This window comes from Epinephelus fuscoguttatus, linkage group LG1 (assembly GCF_011397635.1).
Source record: "Epinephelus fuscoguttatus linkage group LG1, E.fuscoguttatus.final_Chr_v1".
Lineage (NCBI taxonomy): Eukaryota > Metazoa > Chordata > Actinopteri > Perciformes > Serranidae > Epinephelus > Epinephelus fuscoguttatus.
This window is the reverse complement of record NC_064752.1, coordinates 41,330,173-41,348,201: the sequence shown is the minus strand read 5'-3', so window position 1 is coordinate 41,348,201 and position 18,029 is coordinate 41,330,173. Positions and strand designations below refer to the sequence as shown.

General features: G+C 38.5%; 1 protein-coding gene across 1 annotated transcript in view; it reads left to right on the top strand.

Annotated features, from left to right (window-relative positions):
• The window catches only part of cntn4 (contactin 4), a 214,013-nt gene that overhangs the window by 89,468 nt on the left and 106,516 nt on the right, over positions 1 to 18,029 (top strand). Inside the window, exon 5 of the mRNA XM_049573046.1 lies at positions 9,687 to 9,782. Coding sequence (XP_049429003.1) covers positions 9,687 to 9,782 — 96 coding nt within the window. The remainder of the gene's footprint in view (positions 1 to 9,686; positions 9,783 to 18,029) is intronic.

Genomic DNA, 18,029 nt, shown 5'->3' with positions numbered 1-18,029 from the left:
ATATATTTCTTTTTGTCAGGAAGAGGTAAAATTTTTAACTGTGAAACTCTGAAAAGACAAATAAACAAATAATGACCTATTGTTTTGTTTGGCACAAAGGTTAAATTCAAAGCTTTCACACGGTCAGTAATATATATTTTATGGAAAACCACTTAATATTTTATGTTTAATTTGTTTCAATTTAACACATTTTCCATTTTGAAAAAGTCATATTTAAATATATCAAAGTTAAGTTTACATCAGTGGTCCTAAGAAGGGAAGAAAGAGAAGAAAAAAGTATTTGAGTATGTATTTAAACCCTGTATAATTTGCAGTTATGCAGCAGCTACAACTGGTGATTACCGCTCATGGTAGCTGATTACAGTAAGACAACACACTTTCTGGCACATGGGTTTTTCAGGTACATAGTGGTCAGAAATACCAGAGATACATTTCAGTCCTATACACAGTCTGAGATGACCAAACCAGAACTGAAATTAGATTGTAAGCTCATGTCTTTTGTGTGTTTTTATTTATTTATTTATTGATTGATTGATTGATTGATTGATTGATTTATTTTATGGAAAGGGGAAGTTGTCCCACACACACACACACGTCCCTATGTGCAAAACAAATACATACATATATATATCTGTGGCTATCAAACTGTACAACTCCTCCCTCTGAGTGGCCCTGAGACTTTTTCACACACTACAATAATCTAATGTAACTTGTGCAATAACCCTATTTCACCCTGACTGTATATATATTCTGTTTGTGTAAATAATCTTGTTCAGTTTACTATGTATATATATATATATATACATATATATATATATATGTTTATGTTTGTTAATAATTCCTGTTTATGTAATTTATTTTGCAGTCAAGGTCATATCAATGGATTCAAAAATGCTGAGACCATGAGTACATTTTTAACAATGTACCTGTCCATTCCCTAAAAAAAAAGATAAATTGAATTTGCTGTGAAAAAAGAGTAAAAATTTTCCTTATTGTATTTGAAGAAATTATACAATAATAGGTAATTGTATCTGCATAAGTAACAGTCTTCTTTATAGGTTTCAAACTGTCCACACTGCTGCTAGTAAAATCCCTGTGTTTATTTTTTATTTTTATTTCATCACTTGTCCTATATAGATTTTAAACAAACAACAACAACAACAACAACAACACACACATACATCTCCAAATACAATATTCCCCACTGTCTGCAAGGACAGTGGAGGAAGAAATACCTTGTACTCTGATCCTTAAATAAAGGCCTCCTAATGAATGTGAATCCAATATTCACTCTTTTATCTCTGTTTTGGTCTCTACCAGCTCCTCCACCAAATGTACTTACAGTACAGCACATGAGCAAATGTTCTAAGTCACTTTCCACCACTGCTCAGCTGTAGCTGTAGCTCTGCTTGTAATATTGCCGCCCCCCTGGTTTGAAACCTCAGGTACAGTTTAGTGGTTCTAAAACTGCGGGGGCAGGACCCCTTATGGGGGGTACAGAGGCACGGCAGGGAGGAGCACAGGAATGAAATGAAAAATGTGAAGTGGAAAGTTTTTATTGCCTACAACAAGAGTACTTTCACACCTGCTATCAAGATTCAGGTTTCAGACAGCTTAATGAAATGCAAAGGACGGTGGACAGATTTTTGACAGGTAAGAAAAGAAAAGCAAGTGATGCTTATCAAGCAAACACATCAGTCAAGAAGTCAAGAAAGTTTGATGAAGTCTGTTTATTGTCAGTGTAACAGAAAAGCGAATGTAAAAACAATGTCAGAAATAAGATGGAACAAAATAATATCCATGAAAGCTTTTTTTTGGACAAATCTTTCAACCATTGTTAATGGTTTAGTGAAATTAAACTAGATTTGAGAACTTGGTCAAGCTAATGCTGTGTTCAGAAAGGAGTAAAAGTGATATATTACATTTACTTTCATTACTGTAACAAAGTTATTTTATTTATTATTATTATTATTATTTATTTATTAAACTCATGCTAAATTATTTTTAAAAATCTGTAATGAAAGTTTTACTTCAGCACTTTTTTTTATCATATGTATTGTAATTCATTTCATCTCAAGTGCATCTGTTACTGAGTAAAAGCCAAAAGATGAAAAAGTCCTGATAAACTGTGTGAGAATGTAACAAAAGCAAGCTGATCAGTTGGCAGCTACAGCAGAGAAGAAGCTGCTGGTGCGTCTGCAGCTGCAGGAGGGCTGAGCACCAGAGAGGTGACACTCTGCACTCAGCAGACACGCAAATAATACATTATAGATGTTTGTGTTCACTGGCTGTGGTCAGCACTAGCACTTAAAATTAATGCAGAAATAAAAAATAAAAAGAATATTGCCATCAGATAAAAAAGAATCACAGATGTGGTGATAATAAATAGCATTACTGTACCTTAGCATACTTTAAAATGTGGGTCCACGACCCCGAGGGGGTCCTCAGTGTTGCTGTAGCAAAGATTTAAGATTTAATTTACAGCACACTACATACAACATTAATGATAATGTTGAATCACTGTGCAGCACTGGGATTTGCACACAAGGGGTCTTTTAGCTGACTTCACTCCACCTGTGTATAAGTTGATATATGATGCAATTTATTTTGTAGCCTTACGATTTTCTTTGATTTTACAGTAGTATCATATATCATCATAACCCCCATTACTGCAGTAACATTTACTCAGTCAGGGACATAAGTGTAGATGGTTCGGATAGTGTGGGGACTTGCAATGTAAGGGCAAACAGTAACAGTTAGTAACAAAAAATGGTATTCTTATTTTACATAAATTATGAAAACTATTAATAAGTTATACACAAACTTTTCAATTCAATAAATATTTTTAAAATTATTTTGTATTTCGTATATACAGACATACAACGATGATTGCTGGGTTATATGCATGTTGATTTTGCCCAATATCAAGTCTCATTTTCATCATGTGACAAGAAGATACAATGTGTGTCAGTGTAGGTGCAAGCCTGATGTGTGTGTGTGCGTATATGTGTGTTGACTAGGGCCTGTCATATAAGCGTATACTGGGGCCTATCATAACCTGACCTTATTCATTCATTCATTCATCTTCTAACTGCTTCATCCTCTTGAGGGTCGCGGGGGGGCTGGAGCCTATCCCAGCTACATCGGGCGAGAGGCAGGGTACACCCTGGACAGGTCGCCAGACTATCACAGGGCTGACACATAGAGACAAACAACCATTCACGCTCACATTCACACCTACGGACAATTTAGAGTTACCAATTAACCTAGTCCCCAATCTGCATGTCTTTGGACTGTGGGAGGAAGCCGGAGTGCCCGGAGAGAACCCACGCTGACACGGGGAGAACATGCAAACTCCACACAATGACTTTAATTTGAGTGAAATTTCTTTAAAGTAATAAAACTTTTATTTGAGTTCAATATTCTAGCACTCTCTCCACCTCTGCATTTGGTTATTCAGAGTGTACTGCAACACAAACTTCTTCCTCCCCCTCACTCTCTTTCAATTTATCCCTTTAAGTTAGGAGTCCGTCATTGTTGCACACCTGCGCTCCCTCTATACAAACACAAACAGTCCTTAATGAAACCCACTGCAGCACATAGACTCACGTTCTGTTGCAGCTGGTGGGCCAGCGGAGCAGAAACACCACCAGTGACAATCAGCTCCTGGGGGCTCACAGTCCATCGACACGGCTAGTTGTGCTGCCACCCTGTTAGAGCATGAACCTCTGCCTTGCTTTGTTACACTTTTGCAGTAGCGGACTCCTACAAGTGTGTTTTGACAACTTGCTTTTCAAATGTGAAGTAATCCATAGTGTCCTCAGCATGGATGCAGTGGGAGGGCATTCAGGCTGCCCGAGATTCTTTTCTCAGCTCCTGTACCTGACTGAGCTGAGGAGCAAACACCCCACAGGCACAGGGAGGAAAACAAAAGTCTTTTGCTGCAGTTTTTTTTTTTTTTTTTTTTTTTTTTTACTAGCCACTAATGTGGCACTAATGCGATAAATTTAGTTATACCAAGAAGACTGGAAGGTATTTTGGACATTATAGGTGGATCAGTAAATGGAAGCAGAGTCAAAAAATGGTGGTTCTCACCCTTGTTTTACAAGCAGCATAAATAAACGTCTCCATATAGCTTGAACAAGACTGTTTTGCCTCCAGTTTTTACATCTCTGAGGTAGACACATCAGAGTGACCCTAAAGTACCAAATCTGGCATTAATCTTGAGAAAAATACTAAGAGTTGATTTCTTAATAGGGCTTAAGAGTCTCAAATAGCTATTAGTTAAACTGTGCTCGTGGGTTAAGACGAGATTTATGTTTAAAGAAATAATTAAAGGCTGCTTCTTAATTGACTTGTCCTGCAGCCAATATGACATATATTAACTGACCTTATAGTCCTCTTCATAAATCAGTGAGCCCAATAATTTTACATTTAGATCACTTGGAGCTGAACTAATCAGTAATCTCATTTCAAAGTGGATTGGTTGCAGTTTTGCAACGAGCAGGTCTGCACAGGGAGCTGCTCGTGTCTGCACCGCTGCTCACAGAGACTGGAGAATATGCTGCATATTATAGGGCAAGGTTAATTAAGGTTAATTAATCCAATTTGGAGACTATGTATGGATAAATTTCAGACCCACTTGTCTTCATATATTAATCTACTGTAGTCCTCTCTTTTGCTAAAAGCACATTATGAATACACTTTGACCACAAGGCAGACATCCTAAATGTGTAAACTAAATACAACCAAACTGAAAAAGGCAAAATAAAGAAATAAAATCAAATATGAATAATACACTTTTGACATAGGTGTAGATTTCAAGGGGAGTACAGCAGGCACATCCACCTCTGTATTTAGAATGTGCGTTCGTCCCCCACAATAAAAACATGTAACTAGCAGAGAACTTTAATTTTGAAGAAATAAAAGACGTTTTCACCTTTACCTCCAGCGACCCTGTGTCGTCATATGAGGACAGTACATTTGGGTGCACCTTATACTTTTGCATACATTGCACCTGTTGTCCTCATTTGTGGACACTGTTATGTGCCATCAAAGGCACAAAAACAAGATGACAGCCACCTCTGCCAAGTCAGTCAACAGGCTATCCCGACACAAAAGTGGACAAAGTGCAAATCTTGATCAAAGTTTATGGTTGAAACTTGTTTATTTATGCTTAAAGATGTTTGTGTAGTTTGATATGGTATACAGATTTGACCAGATTTAACAATAGTAACAAGCTAAAGCCCTGTTAATGAGCAAATACTCATTTGAGGACATTGGGACTTTATTATTATTGTATTATAGCAGCATTTCACACAGGCCAATTAGGTGTGACAGACTGTTCCTACAGACAAAGAGGACATTCCTAGCTTCCTAGGAATGTAGAGCAAGGGAAGTTCATAGAGAGTTACAAAATAAATAACATGGCTTTTAGATATGTGGCATTTTTGCAGTTTTGCTTTTTGTACATTGACATGAACCGTTTTGCGTTGTCTGCAATTTTGTTTTTGCACAACAGTGTTCAGACATTGCAAATTTGAAATGCTGTTGACTATTAAAAATAAACCCATCATCTCCATATGAGGACATGTTTTTTTCCAAAACTACTTACTTTTCAAAAAGAATCCTTAGTTGTTGTTTTTTGTTGTTTTTTTTTTCCTTTTACTCATCAGGTCCCACTTATTCCAAATAGCTTGGAAAATTTGAAAATGCATACCAAACATAAGTTAATGTCTCAGGTGGTTAACCTCATGCAGAAGGGCAAAACTTGGTGCGTATAAAATTCACTAAAATGCAGAAAATGGCGTGTTTGACACTCAAAATTTCCTTCCTTCATATATGTCCTCTCCCAGTGTTGAAACAAAATCTATGCCCTTGACTTTTGAAACGTATTAGTGTGCTTTGGGCTATTTTAAGCTACGCTAATTTAATAATGTTGCCATGTAACTACAAAATGTCCTAATCGGTTCACAGTTTTTATTATGTTAAATATCGTAACGTCTGATATCAGATTAAGGTAGTTTCAGTAAGAACATATTCAAACACACAACATATCCCCCGCTCAGCTGAGTTACCAGTATAGACATGACATTTCCATGTGACATGTAAATTTGCCTAACTGAGCTTGGCCAGGATGTAAACCATCAGTGCAGCAAATCGTTGGAAGTGGTCATGACCTGCTATTGTTTCCATCAATTGTCAAATGAAAAATTGTTTAGTTAAACGGCACTTTTGCTGTTAAAGCCAGAGCAGGACTAGCTTTGTTCAGTGTTGGTGGGCGTGATGAATGAAAGGTAACCTGATTACCACCAGAGCTATTAAAATCCCTCATGTGTGACCCGTCACAGCAACCCTCTCTGCTTAGCAGCAGGGCTGCAGATTGCTGTTTGGCTCATATTAGTGGGTGTGTGTCACTATTGATTTGAACTTTTTTTTTTTTTTTTTTCATAATGCATTAAGTTCATGCAAGGCTTCCATTCATTATTTGGAATATACAATTACTAGAGCTGGGTGCAGTAATAGTCCTGATTCTTTTCATTTTCTCACTCTCTCAACTGTGTCTCTTCCAGAAGGCAATTATTAAGCAGGTAAAACTGTATGTCCTCTGTTCGGTGCAACATGCTGTTCAACATGCCTCACTGAATATGACTTTTAAAACCGGGAAAAGAAATTAAATCTCACAAATAATATTTCAACAGAAGGAGGGAGGCACTGCTTGGGTCTGACATTGATGGAAATGAAGCAGGTGCTCCTGATGCATTGGGAGGTGGCAAATAAGTGTGTTTCCATCACACTGATGTGCCCATCTACTAGTATTTACACAACAGTAATTGGATGCAGTGTTAATTTTGGCAGCTTTTTTCAATTTAGTCTAATTATTAGACTTTAGACGAAAAATGCTTATTAGTTTTAGTCAAATTGAAGTCATTTTTATCCTTTATAGTTGGAGTGTAGTTTTAGAAGACAACAACTCAAAATGTTTTAGCTAAACAAAAAGTCATGACATTTTAGTCAACTACTAGTCATTTCTTTCAGTCAAAATGCTTTTTTTTTCTTTCATTCAAGTGTTGAAATGTCATTTAGATATTTTTTTCTACAGCTACAAATCATTTATACAGATTCACAAACATGCATTTCCAAGTGGAGTTTTCGCCAGGTTTAAAGAATGATTTATGAGCAAAGCTCAATATCTCAAACTTTAAAACCATAAATAAGTCAGTTGAAACAACTAGACAACTATGATTTGTATCAAGGTTCACTGTAAACTCTGACTTATCGATCTCACTGGTAAGAAGCAAAAAAAAAAAAAAAACTTATTTCAGCCTAAATTCTTTCTAAATCTGCAGCATGTTGGTCTGGAAGTTTAAAATTGGACTTTAAGCTCTGTCAGAGAAAACTCCACTGAGTTCAGACTGTTTACTAACAGCACAGGTACACCTACGGATAGCCTCCTACCTGCCTGTCAAACAGCAACTAAACCAAAGACCTTCCTCAGACAGTCCGGATCTGAGTGGAGTTCTGCAGGGATGAGCAGCTGTGAAGTCTCTGTCTGCTGTGGTACAGCAGCTAATAAGCAGAGCTAGCCGCTAGCAGTCACCGCTGCAACGACAAAGAACTCCACAAATTCATTCAACATCTCCACCATCCAGTCATACGCAATAATCACTGATTGGATGGAAATGCCTATTTCAGATATTTCTAAGCATTCAGTTAAATTTTCACTTCATTAGGATGGAGAGTTGACTAATGTCCAATAGGGCTGTCAAAATTGCTCAAAAATGATGTTCGAATATTCCTTCTAAAAATAACTCTTAGGTTCGAACCATTCAATTTTTTTTTTCACATTATGTCCACATGAGGGCAAACTAATACAAGGAAACATACTTGTATATGTATTAATACAAGGAAACATAACTACATACATAACAACATAACACAACGGCTGTGCCGCACCGCGCAGCTCCGTGGCCGGCTCGCGCCCTGCAGTGATTGTTTCAGCGTCTGGTCTATTTTCTGTGCGAGCCGCGAGCGAATGTGTCAAGTCGGGTGATGGAGACAACAGCTGGGAGCAGAACCGCTTGTCGACCAGCATGGAGAGATGCGCGTCTGATGTGAACGAAGTGCTCCGGCTCGTGCGAGAATTTCGGTGCGCTTCGCAGCACTTCCACGGGCAGTGTGGCCCTGGCGTATGCAGTGCATTGAGTGCAGCGGCCCAGGCCAACGCCCACTCCCAAAGAGGACAGCTGCGGTGGTGTTTTTTTTCCCTCCACAATTGAATATCAATTTTCACATTCAAAGGTCCATTTTTTTTCAAATTCGAATTCGAATTTAAATTCGAATTTAGAATATTCGTTGACAGCCCTAATGTCCAATAATTAAATTGCATTTTATCTGTTGTTGACATTTAAAGGCACAGATATGTTTAAGATTTTCTTTAAATGCCTTTAGTCATAAGAGCCCCATCTTAAAATCCCATGTATATTGCTGTTTCAGCGGGCTTATTGGATCAAAACAAAAATAAAAAATAAAAAAAATGTTTGACTCATCTTTCTACCTTCCTCGGCTTTATCCTACATGTGTTGTTTCCTGCTCCAAGAAGACACAGGCCACTTCAGCTTAAAGTAAATAAGGTCCTATTGTGATGCTCAGAAAATGTAGTTGGTAAGATATAAAGTGTTTCGATTGGACATTTTTGAATTATTAAATTCAATTACAGAAAAAACATACTACACTAATAAAAACTAAAAATACATACACAGAGTGAACAATAAAAGATGAAGCATTTCTTTTAGTTATTCAGCCACAAACAAACCATAAAATTTTAAATGTGGAAGAGTGCTTAGAAAAGGAAGCCTTTTTTATTTATCTGTACTGTTCATCTGCATTCCTATTCTTCCAAAACCAGCTCAGTATATCAAGTTTAACAGCCTGATTTTCTTTGAACATTTCATTTAAAAATATACAACTCAATTCAATATTTAATCTAAGTGTTGCTGCCTCTTTATATAAAATTCTCAACTTTTGAAACTTATTTATTTTTATTTTTTTATTTTGTTCTTCCTCTAGCAAAAATCCCCCTTGGGACCCTTTAATTCACCTCTTTCTGAAACTTGTGGCACCATCAGGGGAGTCTTGGATTTAATAATACACACTGACACACACAGGGGTGATTTGAGGCAAAGCAAAAGGCTGTTTACCACCCAGAAAGCACACAAGGATAGATACAGTGAAGGTGATGGTGCTGCTGTGTTTGTTTATAATTTGTTTATGAGGGTGGTGCAGTGGTTCAGTGGTTTGCACTGCTGCCTCACACACAGTATGGGTTTGAACCTTGGCCTTTGGAGTTTACAAGAACTGTATTTGTTAGGATTAAGTCTCAGTTTCTTCCCACAGTCTGAAGAAATATAGGCCAGGAACTTTCTGGTACTGTGTGAGTGTGTGATATGTTTATCTGTGTGAGCTCTATAATAAACTGGCATCCTGTTGTGAGTGTTTCCCCGCCTGCTGCACACTGCTTTAGGCTCCATAGGGCTGTGACCTTGAATGGGAGTAAGAAGCAAGAAAAACAGGGGAGAGAAAAACAATCATTTGTTCATGACGATGCTTTCGTGTGTTCAAGGATCAGATGTATCAGCCTCTGACCTGTAAAGATATTTTACTTACTGCCCTTTTTTATTTTTCAGACTTGGAAAACTTCAAGACTCACAGAAGAAGCTCTGTATCAGTCCGCGAAGGTCAAGGAGTGGTTCTGCTCTGCGGCCCTCCACCGCATTCTGGAGGTAAGACAATATATTCTCATTTTTAATGACCATTCGACCCAGTTGGCACGCACACACTGAGAATTAGCTGGCTGATAGAACAAGAAGAAGTGAATGAGTTCATAATGTTTGAAATGTTTTCAGATGGATGTTTTGCAGCTTTGAGCTCTCAGTGTTTGGCTGGGCTGGTGCTGTGTAAGGTCCAGCTGTTTCAGTAGCAGATTCATTTGGTAATCAACACCTTACATCTGCCACTCTGAGGGACTGAAAGATTTGAAGTGATTCTTGCACTGCGTAGGTGTGATCCGTCTTGGTCGGGCCATGGGAAGTGACACAGCTTCACTGTCAGAAGCTTACAGCTGATGCTGCTGTGATTAGAGTCTAACTTACTTAATACTTACTTCTGTCAGATGGATTAAAATGTAATGCAGCCCTATTTATTCATCATTGTTTGTTCTCAAGCTAAAGGCAAGCAATGCTCTGGCTGAATTATATAAGGTGTAATAAGATACAAGTAGTATGCTTTTTTGCTTTCTTGCCTAGAGTTAGATAAGAAGATCAGTATTCTTATATCTGTACAAAATACTGAGAGCCAGGATTAATTTGGTTTAGTATGGCATAAATACTGGAAAGCTCTTCAGACTCAGTCCAAAGTTTTAAGGCCCAGTGTGGAGGATCCAGGGCGATAAATTGGCAGAAATGGAATATGATGTAATAAGTATGTTTTCTGTAGTGTATAATCACCTGAAAATAAGAATCATTGTGTTTTTGTTACCTTAGCATGAGGTTTATATCTACATAGGGAGCAGGTCCTCATCTACAGAGATAATGTTTCTACAGTAGTCCAGAACAGACAATCCAAACACTGGCTCTAGCCAGGGCCACTCGTGTTTTTGTGTTTTCACTTTGGCCACCATAGTTAGCAGCCACTCTGCGACGAGTAGAGTCAGGAAAACACAGATTTTTTTTAATGAGTTTTGAGCAGGTTAAATCACCGGGTCTTTTTTTTTTTGAGAATTGAAGGAATTCTAACAAGGAGAGGTTTCAGCCAGTTGCAATGTGCATTCTTCACCACTAGATCCCACTAAATCTAACATACTGAAACTTTAAAGTCATAGTAAAATGGACGTCATCCAGGCGTTGCCACCTCTCTGTTCATTTTAGATTTCCAGAGGCGTAATCAGTGGCCACAGACCAAAATGCCTCTGGTCCTGTTGCATAGACCTACAACCAAACATAGCATTGAGCATGGGTTTCCATTGTGCCCCAGTTGGTAAATTAAACTTTTATCAAAATCTGTCAGATGTACAGCTAATACATCTTTCCTTGCAACAAAAGATTTAAAGGGAAAATTTTCATCCAGGTCTGTGTCACTGCAGTGTGTGCAGATGAACAGTGGTAATGGACTTGCACTTGTATAACACCTTTCTAATCTTCAAACAACTTAAAACACTTTTATATTATGTGTCACATTCACTCATTCACACACACACACACACACACACACACACACACACACACATTAATACAGTGGTGGCCATGGTTACCATACAAGGTGCCACCTGCTACTCAATTAGCTTTCACATGCACTCGCAAACAACCCGCTTTACCCCATGAGCCACAGCAGTGTTCATGGTGCATCAAGACTCTGAGTCTTATTCATTTGCATGTACTGCCCACAATGCAATGACACAGAGCTGTTGGAAAAGTTGTTTGTTCTTTACCATACAGTTTGTTTAATAGTGACATGATAGTAGATTCAACGTAAAGTTCCATCTCAGCAGTAGTCATCCTGGTTGTTTATGTTTTCTGGTTCAAATCCTAAAGGGAAACTTCCTCCATGTGCTGAGCCATTGTATCAAACCTGCCTCATATTAGATAAACAGTTGTGATTGGCCCTAAGTGGGCCAAGTTGGCTGGAAATCGGTTTGAATGGGAGTTGGATCAGAAGCATCTGCCAGAGCAAATAAAACGTGAGCTCACAGATACATCTGGTTCCCAGACTACTTTAGAGCATCTTAAGCTTCTGTAATGTGACACTTTTTGAGTGAAAGTGAATATGTGGGCAGGGTATAGTTACAAAAATGACTGAAATCAGAGTGTTCCTGGAGTGAATAAGTATATCTTCCAAGCTGTTACACAGTACAGATATCCAAGAAGCTTGAGTTGTGTGGCTGGTATGAAGCTGTACGTATGAGTTAGAACATAGTTTTCTGGCAAAGTTCTTCATATTTTCTGTCTAATTGCAGCAGATGTGTCCTTTCGTAGCTTCTTCTCTTCTCTTACTGGAAGTGCTAACACAACAGCTGCTTGGATTACATTTCCCCAATTGACAGCCACCTAACAGATATCACTGATTCATGCACTGGTCCGCTGTGATAAAAATGGCGCTTGCCTGAAATTGATTGTAATTGTTTGAGGCTTGTATCCTTTTGGGGTTTTACCAGGTGAAAGCTTGGCAAGCTCAGAGGCAATCTGGAATTTGAGATTTATTTGTAAGTAGAGACGCCTGTGTTTGATTGCTCCCTATACTGTGAACAGTTGCTTCGCTGACTCTTTTCATATCTGCCAATTTGTGCTGAAGTAATCCAATTAAGGTTTGGTTTTTAAGACCAATGGGGAAATAATTTCAACATGTCAGGCATCTTCAGGCACATGAAAAGCCCCCTCCAGACACTTGTCTACTCACTAATATACAGAGCCAGTACAAGCTGTCAATTAGAAGTCCATTTTAGTGACTTACATCTCTCAGCTGTAATAGAAACTATCACCGTGTCATTCAGCTGGATAAACTAACCAGTCACATGGTTGTTATCATGGTCCCTCTTGCATGAAGCAGATGCTGTACACAGTGTTGTAAGAATGTGTCCTCAGTTTACACTGGCCCCAGAGCCCTGACATGAAATGGTTAACATTTTGCTTTGAAATATGTTTAAAGGCATAGTTCTGCTCTTTTGATTTGATTGGGTTGGATGACATTTATCCATGGTCAGTGTATTATTACATGCAGTACATGTTGTGACAAGCTCCCGAATGCTTTCACTGCCTTACATTGCCGTCAGACAGCTATTTCAGACAAGAAACTGAAGCTATTGTCAAAGCCAGACTCCATTCAGAAAAACAGGAATTTAAAGATGATTTGGTTTTTACTTGATAGAACAAATTGTATAAAAGGATGGAGAGAGGGGGGGGGGGACATGCAGCAAAGGGCCACAGGTCAGACTCAAACCCAGATGGCTGCCAAGGTTTAAGCCTACATGGAGGTACCAGGGTGCCCTAAAAAACAGTAATTTAATGTAACTGAACCCAGGAGCTGCTGGTCTACCGCTGCTTCGATCAGATAGTTTGTTTGTGTTATTGTGTGACATTGGCCTTTAAAGGGCTTAGTTCAGATTCACCAAAGTCACACAATACTACAAACAAATGAACTGATCAAGGCAGCAGTGGACCAACAGCTCCCATGTTCAGCAAGCCCAGATTATTGATTTTGTCAGTGGAATCTGGTGGCTTTAACTAGAGTATGGATTGGGAACTGAAGTCACAAACAGCTTCCCTGTTGGAAAGGACTATCTGACAGCAAGATTAAGTGGTGGAAATATTCTCAGTATAATGTACTATTAAACTGTTGAATATTTTAGGAGGGACTTGTCTTAGGTGGCTAAAATCAACCTGGTCTCACTCCGAAGTCATTGAAATCTGGTGCTTGGATAGTGACTTGCGGCGTCTGACACCGACAGAAAAAAGACATCCTTTAATGGAAGCATGATACGTGGCTGGTCACCATTATAGTTTAATGTTGTCCAGCAGCATGAGGTGGAAACGTTGAAGGTCAAGAATGAAAGTTAAGGGGGCAAAAGTCCAAGTAGGGTGGGCAAAAGACGTCTGTTCTTTTTTGCTAAATCCAATCATGTGTTAGTTGTTGAAGGAAAAAAAAAGATGTCAACTTGCATTGTTGTACCGACGTAGTGCGTTTATTTTGAAAGAGCCTGTATGTAAATGATAAATTTCCTGTGAAAACAGAAGAGTATTTTCAAAGAAGACAATGCATACAACAGACAGAACATGACATGGAGTCCCAGAACATCAACAACCAATGCATCCAAGGTACTGTGCACATCATGGAAAGTCCATGACCAAACGCTGATATGTGATAAGGTCGGAGTAAGAATGTGTTGAAAAAATACGTTTTGCTGCTGCCCAACGTCTACAGTGGTACATTTCCTAGCTTCCATGTCAGTACTCCTGCCTGCTTCTCCAAACTGGGGAATGCTGGACATGCTCAAGTCTATCTAGTCCTCTGATTATAGATAAACTTCATACAACCACACTTCAAAACATCCCAACTATCCCTTTAAGTATGTTTGCTTCCATGTTTTAGACCAAGCTGTTTAATGAGAATTTGGCATGAAGAACAACCTTCACCAAAATCACCATAAAACCTCCCTGTCAGTACATACTGTAACATACTGTATATCAGCAGTACATAATATATTCAGCTCCAGTAACACCTATCCATTCACTCACCTCAGAGAATGTAATAGAAAACAACAGACACCACATCAAGATTCAAAAGGCACACATCCTGGTCAGGCTGTTGGCTGGCACAAAACACACAGGCACACACACAAATACACGTTCAGCCAAGCTGCTGGTCGGCGCATCACAGTATTCAAACTGGCAACAATGAAAAGCAATCAATCTGCAGGCAAAGACCTGAGGGTTTTGCCAGTACTGGTTTTCCTTGTTGACCTGATACGTTGCTTTTGTTACATCTAAAATGGCACTTGCCTCTGCTTGTAGCAGGGAACACAACCGGTAATCTGGCAACACTGATTTGTTTCCCCCACGTCATGCTGAAGCCAAAGTGATTGCCTCGAAATTTAGGTTAGGATATCTGCTGACCAGAAAGTTCTGCCATTAGTCAGCAAATTGAAATTGCATTTTATGATTTGAATTAAACTGAATTGACCTGGAAAGGAAATGAGTGGCATGAAATATAATAAATAAAAATGTGTCTTCTTAAACTGAATTATACTTGTGATATTTCTCCAGTTGGTTTTCTGATTGAAGATAGCAGGCTACAACCTTAAACTAGATGCTACACATATATCATTGGTGATTTAGCCATCCACCTGATCACTATTTTTGATGGACACTTAGTGCTTGTTTTGAAATTTGACAGATATTTTAAGTATTGACATTTATTTATTATTTTTATTGGCTGATTTTGGGGCAGTTTTAGAGCATGATGCAGATTATCCTTGTGCCTTTTGAAAACAAGTTTTGTTGTTATAGTTTTAATTACAAAAGATCCATATTCCCTCATGGCCATGTACGCACACAATGCCATTTATTTTGATTCAGTGCCATCCTGCTGCTTTAAATTCTCAGGAATGCACCAATTGCGTATCGGTCTGATTCCGAAAGTAGTTCCTTATAAATACACTACTTTCTCCTTTCCGAAAAACTACAGTGCCCCTCTCATTCAGCTTATTACTGTGCCTTTTTAATAAATAAAAAAATAATAATAAAACTATAAATTTCTGACCTGCTTTTTAAAAATGTACATTTTCCGTAGGAATAAATGGGCTTGGGAATGAGAGCCACAGACCTGGTTGGGAAGAAAGAAACACATTGTTGGTTTTCTTTTTTCATGGTATTTGTTAAGAAAATCACAGCAGTATTGTTTTTAAACTACACATTGTTTATACATTATATATTTACTGACATTGTTTTAAACCAAGCTGTACAATTCTATATTGTTGGATATATTTTTTTCTACTGTTTAGCCAGTGGTTTCACTTCATTACAGTAAAATGGGAAAATCAATGATGAGGCTCATAAAACGTCTTATGATTTGAAACCCATTACAGCGCATCTCACTGCATTCACTTTATCTACCTGCATTGCAATTTCTTTTTCTTTTTTTTTTTTTTTTTTACAGTTGTAGCCATAGGCATTATGTGCTCGGGTTGTCCTCCTAGCCCTATGTCCATGGGTCAGTTTCACAAATGCACCCTTAGAATCAGTGATAAACTACATAGATTTTGGTTATCATAGTTCAAAGGTCAAAGTCAATGTGACCTTGCATCTGTCTCATTCTTTTGAATATCTCATGAAGTCCTTGAGGGAATTTTTTCAGAGTTAACAAAAACATCCACTTGTACTGAACGATAAAACTGATTAGAATATTGTGGTCAAAGGTCAAGGTCAGTGTGACCTCACAAAACATGTTTTGGCTATAACTCAAGAATTCTTGTGAATTCTTGTGTGACAGATTTCACCCAAATTCGTAATAGGATAAAATGATGAAATGAGGATATTTAAAATCCAAAAATCAAAGGTCATTTTAATGGTGACATTATAATATTCTGCAAAAACACTTTTCTGGCCATTGCTCAACGTCATATCTCAGGAACAGATGGGGAGACATTTAATTGGATACTGACTTGGTGACACTAATCTTGGGTGCCCACCTTGAAACTGTGCTGATTGTATAGATCTTTTGTGTTGCCAGGGAGAAGATGTGTGTAACACACTGAAGTTTTCACAGACATGGATGTAAATTGTTAGAGAAATCTGACAGGTACATGGGGGCATACAACCACTGGGCAGTAATTCTAGTTGTCATTTACATTATTTTTCTGAAAGAATGAAATGAGAACTTTTCAAATCAATGTAATCTTTATTGGCAGATCAATTAGATTTTTGCTAATTGATGATAATAGATTTTCATGTTATACAAAAATCATTGAGAGCCAAGGGATGTTTCAAGAGGCAGGATTAATACATTTGCATTTCTAAGATGCAACACTTTAAATTCATGCATGATGCCAGTAAATTGGGCTTCACAGCTTTTATGATCAGAAACATTTCATTGGACAGTAGTCACAGGCTGTGGTGCCTCAGTGAAAAGTTTCCTCATGCTTCACCGGGGGCAAGAATTCAGAAAGCAGCTCCGTTATAAATCTTGGTTGTTTTATTGTTTTATTACAAATCTGTTTGGCCTGTCAGAAGATAGGCAGTGGTGTATGTTTTCACATAAATTCACTGAAACAAGATGACTAATGAGGAACAGGCAGCTACAGCAGCATGATATGAGAGAATGCGCCCAGGATATGAGGAAATATAAAAATCTGCAGGCAGCCTAACAGGGAATGAAAAGTGATGGTGATAATGGAATACAGTTTTATATTCATGAAATGTATTCTTCTTGATTCTGAGGGCTATTTGACCTGAGGAGAAGACTTTCCTGTCCTGGCAATTTACAATTGATCAAAAATAGATGTGAAAGTTTGTGTTGTTCAGTTTGTTTGTGTAGGTGACACTGTCCTGATATGGGTGACGGCCATTACAAGGTGCTATCCGTGAGCCAATTTCTCTGCTTCTGAATAGAGAGAAATTCATGTTCCGTGTTGCATCAGGTTGCTTTGAGCAGGTATAATAAAGCATAGCAACCCTGCCCCTCAAACCCTGAATACCTAAGTATATATGAGAAAATAAAACCTGAAAAAAGATGGTGATACATATTCAGTGCTTGTAGTGCTCCATTGCATGCTCTAGACTCGGAGAAAATCTTTCATATGCTCATTCATCTGCATATTTCATGACATTCCTTTGACATATGGAGAAGATGTATGTATCTCGGTGTGGCATCAGCAGCCTGACAGCCAATAACAAGACAATAATGACTGTCAGGCCACCTTCCCTCATTCATAAGGACCTCATTGCATTTTAATCAAATTCTGCATGTGGGTGGCACGTTCAAGGAAAACCTCTGCACATCCCTATTCAGTACCATATGTTTGCAGACCTTCCCATAGTGGTGGGACCCTTGGTGAATGCCCAAGGCTCCAGAGGGTCTCCACCTGCCAGAGGGGGCTCTCAGAGGACACATTATGCATGGCAGACAGCTGTCCTGCTCGCTGTATGCAGCATCGGCTCGTCCATGCAATAAGATGTGTTCAGACGGAAGATAGAGCATGGGGACTGGGTGTTGATGGTGTGCTGCTATAGGATAGCGCACATCTGCTGCATATTGCAGAACTACCCATTAAATAGTGTGTGGGAGTGTGTGTTCAGTGGATGTGTGCACGGAATCTGTAGGTAGGTTAGTCTATATGTGTCACTATGCTGCATCTACAGTATGTTTTAACGAAAAAAATATCGTTGAAAGTAGGAACCAAACCACGAGTTAAAGGAAGAACCAACACAGTCTTGATGGTAAACTGGAGGCAGTGTCCTGATTAGAGTGTGTTATGAATGTGG